Source organism: Pectinophora gossypiella, chromosome Z (assembly GCF_024362695.1).
Source record: "Pectinophora gossypiella chromosome Z, ilPecGoss1.1, whole genome shotgun sequence".
In the NCBI taxonomy this organism is placed as follows: Eukaryota; Metazoa; Arthropoda; class Insecta; order Lepidoptera; family Gelechiidae; genus Pectinophora; species Pectinophora gossypiella.
The window spans coordinates 24,570,888-24,586,568 of NC_065433.1; the positions used below are offsets into that span (position 1 = coordinate 24,570,888).

The following is a 15,681-nucleotide window of genomic DNA, read 5'->3' on the forward strand; positions in this document are numbered from 1 at the left end:
TTATTAATTTCCAAAAAAGACAAAGGCGGTTTGCGATATCATTCTGCTGATGTAATAAATGTATGTGAAATTGCTGAAAGAATTTTTAGACAAAATGTCATACGGTTAGGTTTAAAAATACTGTCAACAAAAAATATTTTAATGCTTTTAATCAGGGAATGTATACAACTAAGCCCAAATAAAGAGATTTTTAAATTTCACGGCAACCGGTTTGACCATTATCCTTTAGAAAGCCATGAAATGCTTTTAATGAAAGCCATAATTATAAATTATTTAAAAGTTCGGTTTCATCATTACGCCAAAAACTTATCAGACCCTGATGTAAAAGTGCGAAATATGTACAACAAATTGACCCTGTTTCGTAATCAATGAATATTTTCAGTTTATTATTTTTGTGTTTTTTTAGAGTCATTTAAACAAAGTTTCTTTGTATTAATGTGCAGTTTTATTGTTCTGTTCTACCGTCCTCTTACCCTTTACTTTTTTTAGCTTTACAGACTGCTTACCCCATATTTAACTGGGTTAAAAATCGGACTGTATATGGTGTTCAACTTAGCACTGCTAATTAGCTAATTATCCCATGCAAGCGAAGTTTACGACTTTGGTCGCATTGCCTTAATTCACTGAACTTTAATTCATTTGGTCGCCACTCGCGGACGACTACAGCGACTACGTGGGCCACTTGGTGTATTACGTTGAACCACTGTCGATAGTCGCTATGGCTGTGACTAAAGTCCCTCATATAGGAACAGTTGCGTTTGGTTAAATGTATGGTCCGCGCCACGAAAGAAGTCCCGCGGATTTTAATGGCAAGTTATTATTCAATGCAGACAATGCGACGCCAGAGCAGCGGCCGCACGACTTGTAACGGGACGCGTATTCATTTTTAAAGTATACAGACTTTTTTTTACGTGGCTTATTACAGTTTACCAACCATGTGGCAATATCCTTTCAATGAGTCATATTTTCCACATAGTAAAGTTTACCCTGGTTATGGGTAGTTTTTTTTTGTGGCAATACCTATAAAAACTATACCTGTCTCACACCCGGTTACACGGTGATTTAGTCTATTAGTTTCTCTGTCTACGGGAAAACCAAAACAAAAAAAAAAAAAAAAACAGCTGCTGTCATTTTTCATATTTATTTGGTCAGGTCTTAGTTCGTCATTCATTCATTTTGTTTTATTGCAATAAGTGGTTTCGTTCGTGTTATGTTGCGTTGCGTCACGGTTATGTGGTGAATTATTATAATTTAATTACTATCTATAATGTATGTAAAACCTATACAATACTAGGATATATTCAACTCCTGTTTAAAGATGTCATCGTTCGTCAACCACCGAACCGAGGCCACTGTGTGTGTCGACGAGGCCTGCACGAGAGACAACGTTACTTACTACAAAATTACTGTTAAAGTGGGACCTGTGAATTGGAACGTGTGGCATCGGTACAGTGATTTTGTAGACCTGCACAATAGACTCGTGGCCGACCATGGCGTCGCTAAAGACTTGCTTCCTCCAAAGAAAGTAATTCGAAACAAAACACCTAAATTTGTTGAGCAGAGAAGGGAAGCACTCCACGAATACCTCAAAAATGTCTTCAATTACCTAAGGCTGACCATGCCGTCGGAATTCGCCCATTTCCTGGATTTCCACTTATATGACATTTTCTTCCTGCTACAAGATTTGGCAAAAAAGCTTTTCCTGGAAGGTGACAAGATGCTACAAGTGGGAAAATCCTACAGTTTTACACCTTTGGAGGTGAGTGGTGATGATTCACTTCTTACATATTAATTATGGAAATTTCTATACTGCAGTCATGCAATTGTTCATATTCTTTTACACCCACTGATAACAACTAGGAAATGACGTAAAACTCACAGGTAATATTTTTTTTTACAGTTGCATGCAATAAGCGAACGATTAAAAATTGCGTGTCCTCCAACTGAGAAACAAGACCAAATGTATGATTTCAGTCATGTTCTGGACTTCTGCTCCCAACTGCAGATACTATGCATCAAGGGAAGTTATGAGAAACTTGGCACCAGTAATATTGTACCCAATGAACTACAATTTGATTTGGTGTCATTCAAATCTTTGATAGATCTGAAAATTATTGGTGTTCCTATGGCCTGCATACAGAGCATTGGTGAGATTTTACTAATATTTATTGTAATAATACACTTAACTTTTCTATAAGATCACTATCATTAATTTCTATATTTAATTGCATTAGAACCTCTAGAAATGCCAATTATTCAATACATAGTGAAGCATAGTAACATTTCCTTGTATTATGTTTTTACAAGGTTATCCTTTATTCCTTATCTCTTATATTGATTCATGATTTAAACAGCAACTATCGTGATGTCATACTGTATTTGCAATGTTCTTATTTCATATGGAGCTGACCTTGGTTAGCATAAAATATTGCCATAAATGTTAATAATTTTACATAAATCAGTATAGGGTATTTGACTGGGTCAGAGATAAGTTAAAGAGGATCAAAAGTCAATCTCATTTTACTTATTAACTTATTTTTGAATATTATTTATGAATTAAGTAACAATGAGTATGCCATTTGACAGCTTTCATTGAAGACATCAGAGGACTGTATTTCCATAAAAACACCGAAAAAACTTTCCTTTTGACGTTTTGTAAAAAGTGTTTCATTTAACTAGGTTGTCATTAGTCTATGTTATTTTTGTTTCAGGAGGCCTTCGTGACACATTGGTCAGCCTGTCGGTGCTGATTGCCAGTGTAGTTTCCTTGAATGAGTTTCTTTTAGTTGATATTCTTCACAAGGACCCGTCTAGTATAGCCGATACAGTGGTAAGCATGACAAAAATACAAAAAGAATTGCTTTATCTCAACCATGATATAAGAAGACCAGGTATGCTCAAAAGTGACAGCTAACATTTCAAGGTTAGCCCAGCTGACGTCATCCCACCATAAGTTGCCATTTTGTAAAAAATAAATTACTCACACACAACCAATGTTTTTATATTTACTTTACAAGGAAATTTTGAACCTTTAGTAAAAGATTTACTTACAGTTTTAATGATTTTCGTATATGTGACAAGTAATAGTAATTAAATACATTAGTCAGTAATTCACTTAATTTTCAATATTAAATTTTATATCCTTGGAATGTTGGAGATACCAATTTAATGGTAACACAGTGGTAACAAATACGTCATCAAAGGGCTAGCAATAGCAGCTTGACATAGGATTGAGGATACCTGGTCTTCTTATACCATGATCTACCTGAAACTTTTACCAAGAGTGAATGGTCTGTGGTCTAGTGGTTGATTGCTGGACTTACGAGATCCCGAGTTCTAATCCCGATGGAGATGTAATCACAGAAATCCGTTTGTTGCCTCTAGTTTGGTTAAGACATTACAGGCTGTCTGATGGTAAGATGATCTGTGCTTTGGAGACATAAAACTGCTTCTATGTTTACCAATAACTGTATATATTGAATCGCCATTATTTAGTTCTAAAAACTCTTTAATAGTAAGGACACTGGCTACATTTCTTTTTTAAATTGTTCTTTCTTGTAGTCTGATCCTATCTGCCTAAAAGTTAGGTAAGAAAGTTCATTTTAAACAGGATTTGCGCCTTTTTACTGCCGGAAAGGTTCCCAAAGTGGGAACGTTCGCGGGAACTGCATATGACTGCTAAGGAGTGCAATCCCGACTCGAGATTGCAAATTCGAGATCTCGCGGGATTGGAAATATCGATCCCGCGATATCCCGAAATTTTCAGGATCTTGTCTAGTTCATAAAAAAAAATAAAGTTAGGATGGCTGAAAACGATCAAAACTGCTAGTTTGTGATAGTGAGGTTTAGTTTTAAAGTAAACAAGAACCTTTATTCTTCCACTAACTAAATAATTAAGTTTTCTTTGGAAATCAGCATAATCGAGACCAAAAGTATCTACTCAAGGAAATTCGCCCAATTTCGTCAATCTCGAACGGGATCTCACTATTTTATGCTTCGGGATTGATCCCAAAAAAATCAAAATAAAAAACGTAAATAAATTAGATGAAATCTCCCGAGATCGAGATCCCGCGAGATCGGGATTTCATTCCCTAATGACTGCACAAAACATATTGTTGGGTTATTGAACAAAGTGATGTATAGCAAAATGCTTGCATCCTTCTTCATATGAAGGGGACTGATTACTCAGCTTCAATTTGTACAATAGTGTAACTGGAGTCTTCAAGGTTAGATTGAGGCTCGTATTGGATAAGTGGCTTCCACCCACCAATCAGTTTTTCAACAACCTGCAACCTGTGATTGATTGATCTCGCTCAGCATAAGCCGCGGCGTGAGCTACGACGCTGATATTCTGCGGGCCCTGTCGAATTTCTGTTATTGTGGTTTATTATTGTATACTTACTGCGATTACAGATGACCAGTAGCTGTAAAAAGGTCATATTGAAGCAATTCATCTAAAAAGTAATATAACACTTTGACGTTTGCGCATATAAAATTAAGTGCCCAATGGCCCCGATTCCTGCAGATCCCTCCTAATTTTATTTTAAGTTAGACCTGTCATTTTCTTATTCGCCGAAAAAGAAGGGGACGAATGATTGACAACTGTTAATTTTAAAATTAATGAATTACCCCGGCGAATAAAATAGGCATCTCGATCGTATGCAATCGCTATCAACTTAATTCCGTCGGGTTATTGGCCAATATAAAATTTTGGAATGGTTTTTAAAAAAATTACCTAATATTGACATGTGTTCCATAATTTTTATACCTGTTGATTACCCGTCCCTTTCTTTTTCGGTGGATAAGAAAATGACAGATATAACTTAAAATAAAATTAGATGGTGTGTACAGGAATCAGCGCCAATGTCGACAAATGTCAAATAGCGGCAATGCTTGCTTCAATGTGGCAGTTTTGAACCCCCAGAAATCAATATGAGCAGAACGAATGCAAATACACGTAACCTAGTAAATCTAGATATTGTAATAAGGCCAATGAGTCACGCCGGTCAAGTTTATCAACAAATGCCTTATCAATGTGCTAATAGGTCGCACATGTGGCGTTATTTAATGTAATATCTAATTGCGCTGTTAACTCTACATTCTAATAAATTACATTATGGCTATAATACTACGGTTTATAATTTAATGTTGAATTTTTTCAATCCCTACCGTAGCTTAGAATCTGAATGCTGGGAATAGGCCTCCCTAATCGAACGAATGGAACACTTAAACCCGACTCAGAAAAGCCTGTTTTTCCATAGTAAAATACGCGTGCGTTTGACCACAATCTCATCTGATGATGGAGCTTATTTGTTAGACCAACATAATATACCGTATCGCCGTCTACATAGGCCGTATCGTATGTAGTCGTTACATGAGCCATGTCAGGGGCTTTTGGCGGCTCAGTAATAACCCTGACACCAGGTTGGTGTTCCACCACACAACCCACAAGATAAGAAGAAGATGGCCGAATCAACTGTGTTTAGGGAAAACTGCACTTAAGATAAATTAATGACTCATAATGATAGATGAATGACTCATTGGTGCAAGTCGAGTCTGATACGCGTAATTAGAAATGCTAGTTCAATACGTCCCCGCCGGCTGAGACGAACTGGAGTAGGATTTTGTTTTTAGCAAATCACGCCCGGAAACCCTACTACAATACGTTCCCAGGCGGTAACTAACTGGAGTAGAATGTCTAGGCGATTGCAAGGGTGACTATAATAAGTTGTATACATACCTAAAGATACTTCCATTGGACCTAAAGTCAACCTATAAAGCCGCATTGGACAAATTACTATAGCGATGGGTACAAAATTCGAGTAACCAATAAATACCGAACGAAAAGAATCCGAGAAAATAAACTAAGACAACCTAGTGCGGCAAATTACTATGGTCGACGTCTAAATACTGGTGTCAGTTTGGTGAGAGAATGTTATGTGCAAAAATGTATAATTTATGGTTCAAATAAATAAAAAAAAGGATAATATGCGTTAAAATGTGCTAGTAACCCTCTTTATACTCGTCAACCTTACGTGATATATTAGTATATCTTCTTAGGAATTCAAAGCGAAAGCAGAGAGATTATCCTAATTCTGATTGTCAACGGGAAACTGATACTTATATGCGATGGATGTATCTCTGGCGTATCGATTACCGATAACAGATTGCGGTAATCCGTTTTTCGCTAAAAATGCCTGGAAACCCTTCTTCCACTACTCCAGGGACGTATTGAACTGGCATTTCTAATTACCTACGCGTCCGGTACCAGGTTTCTAACCAGCGCTCCCTATTTGTAAAGCAAGCCGGCGAACAGGGATCACAGTGACTTATCAAATCCTTTATTAAATTAACACGACCACACAATACGTAATCCGCATATTTCGTTGTTCACAGAAATGGAAAAAGCTTTCGATGATCAACTTCGCAAGCAACAATATCGAGAGCGTGGACTGGGCCATCCAGTTAGTGCCGAAGCTGCAGCACCTCAGCCTCTCCTCCAACAAGCTGTCGGAGCTGTGCGACATCTCCAGCCTGCACCAGCTCCGGGTCCTCAACCTCTCCCTCAACAACTTCTCCGTTTGCGAAAACTGGCACGCAAAAATAGGTAACATTGTAAAAATCGATTTGTCTCAAAACAAAGTTGAAACACTGCGAGGGTTCTCTCGACTATACTCACTGGAAAGCCTAGACCTGAGCTGCAACATCATTAATGACGTGGAGGAAGTACAACATATTTGTAAACTGCCTTGTTTAGAGTATCTGTGGCTAACAGCCAATCCTGTCGCGTCTTCCATAGACTACAGGGTGAAGGTCATAGAGCAGTTCAACGCTCGAATGATGGAGATCTGTTTGGACAATGAGAAAGCGTCCGAAAAAGAGTTGGACACCGCCAGGGTGCTGCAAGCGCTGCGCGTTGTGAAGGAGGGAAAGACACCCAGTTTCTTGCAAAACAGCAACACCAGTCATAGCTTCAATAAAAGTTGACAAATGAGTATTATAAATAAATATTATAATTGATTATTAAATTATATCACTAAATATTGTACCTTTGGCGAATTGATAAGTCTCATTATTTTATTTTAATAAATAATGCAATAGTGAATATGCATGAATAATATTGGCTATTTAAATAATTTAACCTAAATACTGATTTATAATTTTAAAGTTCTTTCATTTTTGTATACCTGTGATGCTAAATAACTTAGTTAATAAAACCCGCTTTTACGCAAATTTTCATTACCCAAACAATGTTTCCCAAAACGATTTGATTGCCAGCCAACGTTTTGCGTGAAAATGTTATGCATCTGTTTTATTTCCCAACTAGATTAACTAAATTGACTGATAATGAGTTCGCATATTTTGGTATGACATTTGGCGTTTGTATGAACACCCAAAAAAAAATCGATTAGCAATTTTCCAGGCTACGTTCTCAAAAAAATATGAATGGCACTGTACAGTTTTGCTTTCGTTTAACCTAATTTCATGGATAACAGATATAAGCAACTTTTATCTTTGTTTTTGGGTATAAATGAAGACCCTTGTTATTACACCCAGGCACAACACATATCTTCCACCGTGTGCGTGTATCTTCGTCTGTTGCGCGTGTTTATGATTTTGCCAAGGGAACCAGTTGGGAAGTGAAATTATGCCAATAATTGTTTGCGAAGTGAAAGTTTGCCAAATAATTTTCGCCGAAATGCTATTTCTAGAACTAATTAAAAACATAACATGCGTATTCCTTATTGACTTATTTATCTAATTTGACTTGCATCTGATTTAACTTGTGTAAAACATTTGGAAACATGTTTGTATATGTATAACTATTTGATTTGTAAAATATTGTGATATTAAAATGAACCACATAATTTTAGAGACATTAAGTAAAATCATAGCTAGTGAATAAGACATGTTTTGCAACATTCGTTAATTTCAGGGTGTTTGTAACATCGTAACGAATACTGAGGAGGGTGATTCAGACCATGATTCTGAGTTAATATCAAGTGGGATTTTCCATCGCAAAATTCAAGTATTTTTGTTTTTTATTTATTTATTTTCAATTCTATGCTTTTGTGACGGAACATTCCACTCGATATCAACTTAGGATCATGGCCTGAATTATCCCTCAAAGTTTTCGTTACGATCTCACTAACACCCTGTATACGTTTATGATATGACACTTTTGTATTGTGTTTTTGTGAAACATTTAATTAGTTATTAGTATTAATTCCAAAAGTATTATTGTTAATGACGATAACAGATGTTTGATAATAATTCATAATTAGCTTTAATGTTATATTATTCACAAACATAGTTTGTATTTTATACTTACATTTATGTAAACAATGGTGCTTATTCCTGTCAACACCATCTAATTTTATTTTAAGTTATATCTGTCATTTTCTTATCCGCCGAAAAGGAAAAGGACGGGTAATCGACATAAAATTTATGGAACACACGTCAATTTTAAGCACAAATCTAAAACAACCTTCTCAAAATATTACATTGGCCAATAATCCGACAGAATTATGTTGACAGCACACGTCAAACGGTTTGCATACCAGCAAGATACCTTTTTGATTCGCCCGGGATATTCATTCATTTACTCATTCTTCCTAAATTAAGAGCTGTTGATCATCCGTCCCTTTCCTTTTAGGCGGATAAGAAAATGACAGGTACAACTTAAAGTAAAATTAGGAGGTGTCTGCAGGAATCGGGGCCATTATTATTATTGTACCTAAATGTAAGGAACCAACTTTTAATTGCGTAACATTTTATGGATAATAAATAAATGATGTATATAATGAAACCATATTATTATTTATTGTGGGTACATTTATTTGTCATAATAGCTATTGTTTATAATCTAAACATAATTTACATGAAAATACAGAAACAGATATGGGTTAACAGTCATTTAGAGTAATCGCATTTTTTGTATTATTTTATTACACATTGAAACAAGAATTTTGGCACTAATAATAATATGCATTATCTAATTTTGAAACAAATTATACAATTTTATATTTTATTAATAATGATCCTGCGCCTAACTAATTACGTACCAAAAATATCAATACCTCACCCATCATACACCCAGTCTTACAATTTCAGTACTCTTAACACTATAAAATCATATTGCTCGATTACATTAAAACTTATAAATATAAGGGGATGAAGAAACACCTGCGGGCTTAGCACTGTAAGCGCGCGACTCGTTCTCGCCTCGACATACGTCCCACGTCACTCTCTCACAGTGTGCAGTACGCACAGAAAGAGACAGATGATCTCTGTCGCGGCGAGAAAGAGTCGCGCACTTACGGTGCTAAGCCCGCTGACGTTGATTCAATTGTATTTGTTTAAAACTTACAGTTAACATCAATCACTGGCAACCGCCGCTAATGGTCGAGAATAGTAATTTAATATATCAAATGCAAGAGATAAATACCTACTTAATACTCGTATGCTTATAACAAAATTTTTCTGACACGTACTTGTGTCAGATAAAGAATATTCTACTCTACGGCTCATTCATCGCAATCTGTGCTAGAATAAAAGTGCATAAACCAGCTCCCTTGGCTTGTTACGCGTATACCGCGCGCGTTGCGATATACGAACCTTCGCTATTGGCTCAGCGATAAATAAAGCGATTTTATTGGTATAAAACATGGCGTCACGCGCGTTATGCGGTTGCCATATTACGGCTGCAGTTATACCTAAAACATGACAGTTTTTGTTATCTCCTAAATTAATCTACACCTGTACGGCGTCAAAATTACCTATAAGTTTTTATTAAAAAAAAGTTACATTCTAACACATTTAAACTGTGATGTGAGTATACACTATTTGGTCAGAGACCTGTGAAGCTCAGGTCTATCCTGCTCCTTCTTTTTAATCCTAGTGGTAGCGAAGCGTTGCTTAGCTGCGTTGCTTTGCGGTCTGTGTTCCAATGCCCTAGCTTCTTCCAACATACCACCATCTACGTAACTTCCCACGCCCGCGCGATGTAAAAACTGGCAGTAAATCAAAGACAAATCTTTCGCGGATATAGTCCTTTTTATAAACCTAGGCGATGCTAATTTACTTGTCACAAAATATTTTAATTTATTAGTCTTAATATAATCACTGTACAAGCACGTCAGGACATACATGTTGCACAGTAACAAAGTAAAACACAGTTTCCTCGACGAGTGTACGACCAATTCATCATTTGGATATTTCAATTTGCGTATGTATTCAGAAATGTTGTAATAATCCTGGCACATTTGTTGGCAATTGCGCTTGTTGCATCTTTTATACAGTAGCGTATCAAACGCGATGCTAAAGTTTCTTATGAACGTGACGGTAGGCCCAGAGTCGGCAAATTGTAAAAACTCTTGTGTCCGCAAACGTTCTAGCTCGGCAGCGACGGTGTCGTGCCACATGTAGGCCAAGCGCCTGTTAGTGAGGTGAGTTCGGTCACTGACCATCTGCAGCTTCTCTATGTAAGAGAAGTCAATCTTCTCTTTCTCATGGTATAGAATTTGACATGCCATGAATATCCGTCTGATCGTTGTAGCCAGATGGAAGCAGTCTACGATAAGAAAATATTTATTGTCATTATAAGTAAAGTACGGCTGAAACGGTGGAGTGTCTACGTTTGCCCCGAGAACTTTGGCTAGGTTTACGTTAGATGGACTGCCCTGCAGCGTTATAGAAATGATTTCAATATCTTTTTCGGACACCGCGTCTATGCATAACTTTAATAGAGTCGCTTTCTGTGTGGGTGTGAAGTTCCTACCGAAGAAAAAGGCTAGCGGGACCTTCCAGGACTGATTGACGGCCACCGCCGTGACGAGTAACGCCTCGTTGGCTTTCTCGACATAATCTCCATATAAATCGTTACCGACGTTAACATATCCGTGGAGGTGGCAGCCATCACTTTCCGCCTTCTCCTTAATGGCAATATCGTTCAGTAAGAGACAAACTAGGGCCCGCTTGCCGCCTGCACGCATCTTTATACAGTCCACGGATTGCTGCGTGATCCCAGGCCGACGGTCCGACTTCAGATACCACAACGATATTGCCCTAGGATCTGGCAAACTCAGGTCGAATTTCTTTCTTATGTACTCATACGCTTTTGGACTGTAGAAGTGTAGAGTGACGGCAAATTTCTTTAAATCGTCAGCGTACACCTCATCGATATCCCCGACATCGTTCCTGTTCACTCTATTCACTAAATACTCTAACAGTTCCTTGGAGCAAGTCGACATCACGATGGACAAATTATCTTCTATCGACGACTGCTTTTGCAGTTTCTTGATCACTTGAGACGACTTTATAAATTTTGGCTTAGTCTGCTTCGTTCTAGTTGGTATCTTGTAGATTTCATTCTTCAAAGTCTTCCGTTTTTTCTTCGCAGATCCCTGGAATCCGGTAGAAGTAACAATAAAAATATCTACCATACTGATTTATTTGGTTACCTATTGTTTAACTTACATTAAGTTTATATTACGACAACAGTTAGTATGTAGTGTTGTGGAACTGCGTACATGTATAATAACTGCACAATTAGTGAACACATACCGGTGTGGGTCCGGTATGTGCGAGATATTCACGGAGCACCCTCATTGGTGTCATGCGTTTGGTGCACACACTGTTGGGTCTGTACAGGACCCCCTGTCCTCGGCTCAACGCCCTCAACCACCTCACGGCCACCTTACACAGTGCTCTGCAACACAAAACAACCACCATTCCTACGCTGTTCCCCTGAACATTCTTGTCCTCTACAATCATTTCTTCTTAGACAATACTTTGCGAACAGACGTAGAATTAGAAAAAAATGAAATATTGACTACAAGATTGTTGCTATCGGTATATTAATGTCCCCATTGCCAAGCGATAAGTAGCTTGCATGTGTAAATAAGCTGATGTAGTCATACAATGTGGCATATCAAAAGTTTGAAAGTGTTATGTCACAAATCAATGTTCTACTCTAACGCTTATAAGCTTTTCAATAGTGACTACACTCCACACTAAGGTAAGACACGTTGAAAAATATATTATTATTGTGGTTTACACACGACTCACGACACATCAGCTCACCACAAGGTATTTGTATGCGAATAACTTCTTTACATGAAGTGATCACATAAACTCTATCTCGTAATACTTTACATGGCATTGCATGTCGTATTTAAATTCGTATACTACCTACACAGTAACATTTACACTACATGAATGCAAAAAAATGATAATTAGAAGAGCTTACTCTACAAGTATTCAATATAGGTATGTATATAATATACAATTTCCTTTCGTCTTAATTTGCTAAGAGTATACATAAAGTAAAGAGTACATATTATGATATATAAATAGTGTGATTTATAAAGATAACTCCCATGTCTGATTATAATTGACTTAAATATTATCATAAAACATATAGTTACTTAAATCAAATATTGTCTTGACAAATCCTGACCAACGCAATTGACAGAGATAAGATATTGATGAAGACCAAGCTTAATTACTTTTTAGTTTGACAGCTCCTAACAAGTTAGAACGGTGGCAAAAGAAATATATCTTGCACTCATAAATGAAAACGTGTATCACAAAATGGAATCAAAACATTGCAAAATGTCGCTACAGGCAAAATAACTTACTTATTTTGGAAAAAAAGCGATAGTATTAATATATACCCGTGATATTCTCATCACTGCACATTTGCTCACAAATAAAGTACAATTACCCAAAATCGCTTTCGATATATCAAATATATTGTTTGTAGTACAATTTTAAAGATCCAGAGACCTTTTTCGCCACTTGCCGATAATCTGACTGATATCCACCGGTTAAGTTCTAGATAGCTACCAACAAGCGGTGAAACAGGCCGTAACTTTCCAGTTCCCTGCGAAGCTCGTGTTTTTATGTTTTTACCTTTCGATGAAGCACTCGGGACACAAGATAAATGAAGTAACTGTGAACAACAAACTTACAATTCTAAAGCCTACTTATCTATGCGTTTATGCTTAAAGGAAATATTTGATTATCTCGCCTTTTTCAGTGTGAATCAACCGCCCGCGTTGCGGTTCGCTAGTTTTACACGTAATTGCTAAACGGGTGCTTTGTTAAAACTACAGGTTCGATACGTTCACGCCACGCGGCGAGAAATATATCGTGGGCTTATCGAGTCAATTCTCGAGTGTAATAAGCCCGGCCGAGCGTAAAGAGCGTAGACTTTGCAACAAACGCTTGCAAGGGGCGCGGCTGCCGCTGCACTTTAGAGTGATGACGTGTGGTGCGTGCTAGGTAGCGGATTCAGACCACCTTTCGTCGGGTAACTCGTAGAGCGGCGCGCGGCATCGGAGCCCCATTGCTGTAGGCCTCCGCGCTGGGTCCTCGCTTAGCATCGCCTTCAGCACCTCCACCTGCACACATACATCACAATGACAGGACGGTAAGGAGCATACTTCACCACGCTAAACTCTAATCTGCCATAGTTCACAGTTATAAACCCTTTTCCACATACAGATACTTCATAATTTTTAAAATAAATTAAAATGATAGTGCTTCTCTTTTGTTAATGTCCTAGGTAATCATCGTATTTTCGAATACAAACTATAAATGCTAATTACCAACAGTGTATCAGAATTTGAATTCAGAACTTTATCGTTAGTTTGTTTTTATACCCGCACGAACAAAACAGTAAAATGCCTTGGTTCTGAATTCAAACTCTTGACACACGATTAGTAATTAGCATTCGTTTGTATTCGGAAATACGATGATAACCGAGTGACATTTAAGAAAATGGAAGCACTCTATACACATACATAAACTCACACTCGCAACAGACTTGCAGAGACACTCAGGATTTGAAGTCCTAAAATGGATTTAACGATTCGCATGGTATTGGTGCATCATGTTAGAAGGGAGACAAACCCTCTTAACGACATGTTCGGGAAGGTAAGCAGCTGAATGGGTTCTATGTTCAGTAGTACTTCTTCGGGGAAAAAATATACAAAAGCAGTGATGGTAGTTTCGGGACAAAAAAGAATATAAAAAAGTGGTACCTCTTCGGGATGGTTCTCGTGGAACCGCGGCGGGTAGAGTCCGCCGCGCACGTTGCGTAAGCAAGTTATGCGCTCCGAGTCCGTCGAGCACGGGTAGTACAGCTCGAACATTATGAGGCCCAGCGAGTATATATCCACTTTGTAGTCGTACTTCTTCCCGCTCCGCTGTTCCGGCGACATGTATAACTCTGTCCCTGTAACGAATAAACACGTGAAACCGAGAACTCGGGGCGTTCGAGCAAACTCTTTGACCGCAGAGACAGGATATACCTCGTCATTTACTTGTACGTTTATTCCAGCCCATCTAATCGGGATATCATTGGTGTCGATTCTAAATCGCATGACAGGACTGGCTGTCCTTTCTGTCTCTGAGTTAAAGAACAGGACGAACTAATAAGTTAAGTACTGTCAAATAAGTTAAGCACTCAAATACTTCGTAGCCAATTGGGTTGTGTACTAGGTTGAAGATAAATTCTGTTTACTAAATAAAGACAGATCTAAGACTAACGAAAAACATTTTCTTTTCCTGTTTATTTATGAATTTTAATTAAGAAAAGAGTAATAATAAGTCCGACATTTCGTCACGTTTTTCTATGATGTCACAGGTTGCTTTTTATACAAATTCCATAGTAATTTCGTGTTTTGACGTTTAGTAAAAAGTAACTATTTGACTAGTTGGAAACTAGCCTATCCAAAAGCGGCAGAATCTAACGCACTCTGCAGAAGTTCGGCGCCGTTGGAATGTTGTTTTGGTGGCATTGCGTTTAGCTATTTTATTCTACTTACCGACTTGGCTAGTGTGCACGTGTGGGACGGCCGCCCTATCGGCGGACGCGTCCTGCCCGTCCCCCATGGTGGTGGCGAGGCCGAAGTCACCGACTTTGACGCGGCCGTCCGGCGCGAACAGTATGTTGCTCGGCTTCAGGTCGCGATGCATCAGCCCTGCGCGGTGCACGTACTCCACCGCTGATACTATCTGGCTGAATAGCTGACGGACCTGCGTCAAAAATGTGATATAAACATAAATCGTGGCTATAGGTTCATCCCCTATTGCTTGAGACTTAAACGTAGCATTTATGATTATAATTGGTGAACGGTGTACCTGGCCCGGCGTAATTAGAAATGCTAGTTCAAATACGTCTCCGCCGCCGGCCGAGACGAACTGAAGTAGGATTTCCAAGCAAAAAACGCCCGTAAACTCTACTTCAATATGTCCCAGACAGTGACGAACTGGATTGGATTTCTAGGCGTTAAAATGTGATAAACTAGCATTTGTAATTACGCGACAGCCATAACTGGGTGAGAGTCCTCAGCGCTCCCAATTTGTCCAAGTAGTTAATGTTTACGCCAAATCTACAAGTCAGGTCAAAAAAGAAAAAGGCCCGGCCAAAAACTGGTAATCTTACCTTGCCGCCCCTCGCCTCCCAGGTGTGGTTCTGCAGCAGCCAGTCGTGCAGGTTGTCGCGACAACACAGCTGCATCTGGATATACAGGTACATCTTGCTGGCCGCCGGCTGGCCCTCCACACACATGTCCAGCGACCAGTGCCGCGTGTGGCCCTTCTGTAACGCAGAAAACGTTTCATTCTCACCTAAGGCGTCAGAAATTTTACAAGAGACCAGGCTTGGTTGGC

At 38.4% G+C, this 15,681-nt stretch overlaps 2 protein-coding genes across 2 annotated transcripts in view; one reads left to right on the forward strand and one right to left on the reverse strand.

Moving 5' to 3' along the window:
* The first annotated feature begins 1,139 nt into the window (after positions 1-1,139).
* On the forward strand, positions 1,140-8,809 carry LOC126380340 (nischarin). The gene is made up of 4 exons (XM_050029698.1): positions 1,140-1,759; positions 1,901-2,147; positions 2,712-2,830; positions 6,397-8,809. The coding sequence occupies exons 1-4, from the start codon at positions 1,319-1,321 to the stop codon at positions 6,985-6,987; spliced, it is 1,398 nt and encodes a 465-aa protein (XP_049885655.1). The 5' UTR covers positions 1,140-1,318; the 3' UTR covers positions 6,988-8,809.
* A 5-nt stretch (positions 8,810-8,814) lies between these two features.
* LOC126380286 (eukaryotic translation initiation factor 2-alpha kinase-like) overlaps positions 8,815-15,681 on the reverse strand; it is a 33,620-nt gene continuing 26,753 nt past the window's right edge. The window contains exons 12-17 of the mRNA XM_050029586.1: positions 15,455-15,610; positions 14,835-15,045; positions 14,049-14,242; positions 13,306-13,406; positions 11,566-11,710; positions 8,815-11,405 (exon numbers count right to left, since the gene is read on the reverse strand). Coding sequence (XP_049885543.1) covers positions 9,843-11,405; positions 11,566-11,710; positions 13,306-13,406; positions 14,049-14,242; positions 14,835-15,045; positions 15,455-15,610 — 2,370 coding nt within the window. The 3' untranslated portion in view covers positions 8,815-9,842. The remainder of the gene's footprint in view (positions 11,406-11,565; positions 11,711-13,305; positions 13,407-14,048; positions 14,243-14,834; positions 15,046-15,454; positions 15,611-15,681) is intronic.

Excerpts from the sequence above, each read along its gene's own strand:
- LOC126380340 (XM_050029698.1), top strand. The coding sequence starts at position 1,319 with ATGTCATCGTTCGTCAACCACCGAACCGAGGCCACTGTGTGTGTCGAC. Across the intron at positions 1,760-1,900 it reads ACAGTTTTACACCTTTGGAG|TTGCATGCAATAAGCGAACG; the intron begins GTGAGTGGTGAT and ends TTTTTTTTACAG. Across the intron at positions 2,831-6,396 it reads CTAGTATAGCCGATACAGTG|AAATGGAAAAAGCTTTCGAT; the intron begins GTAAGCATGACA and ends CGTTGTTCACAG.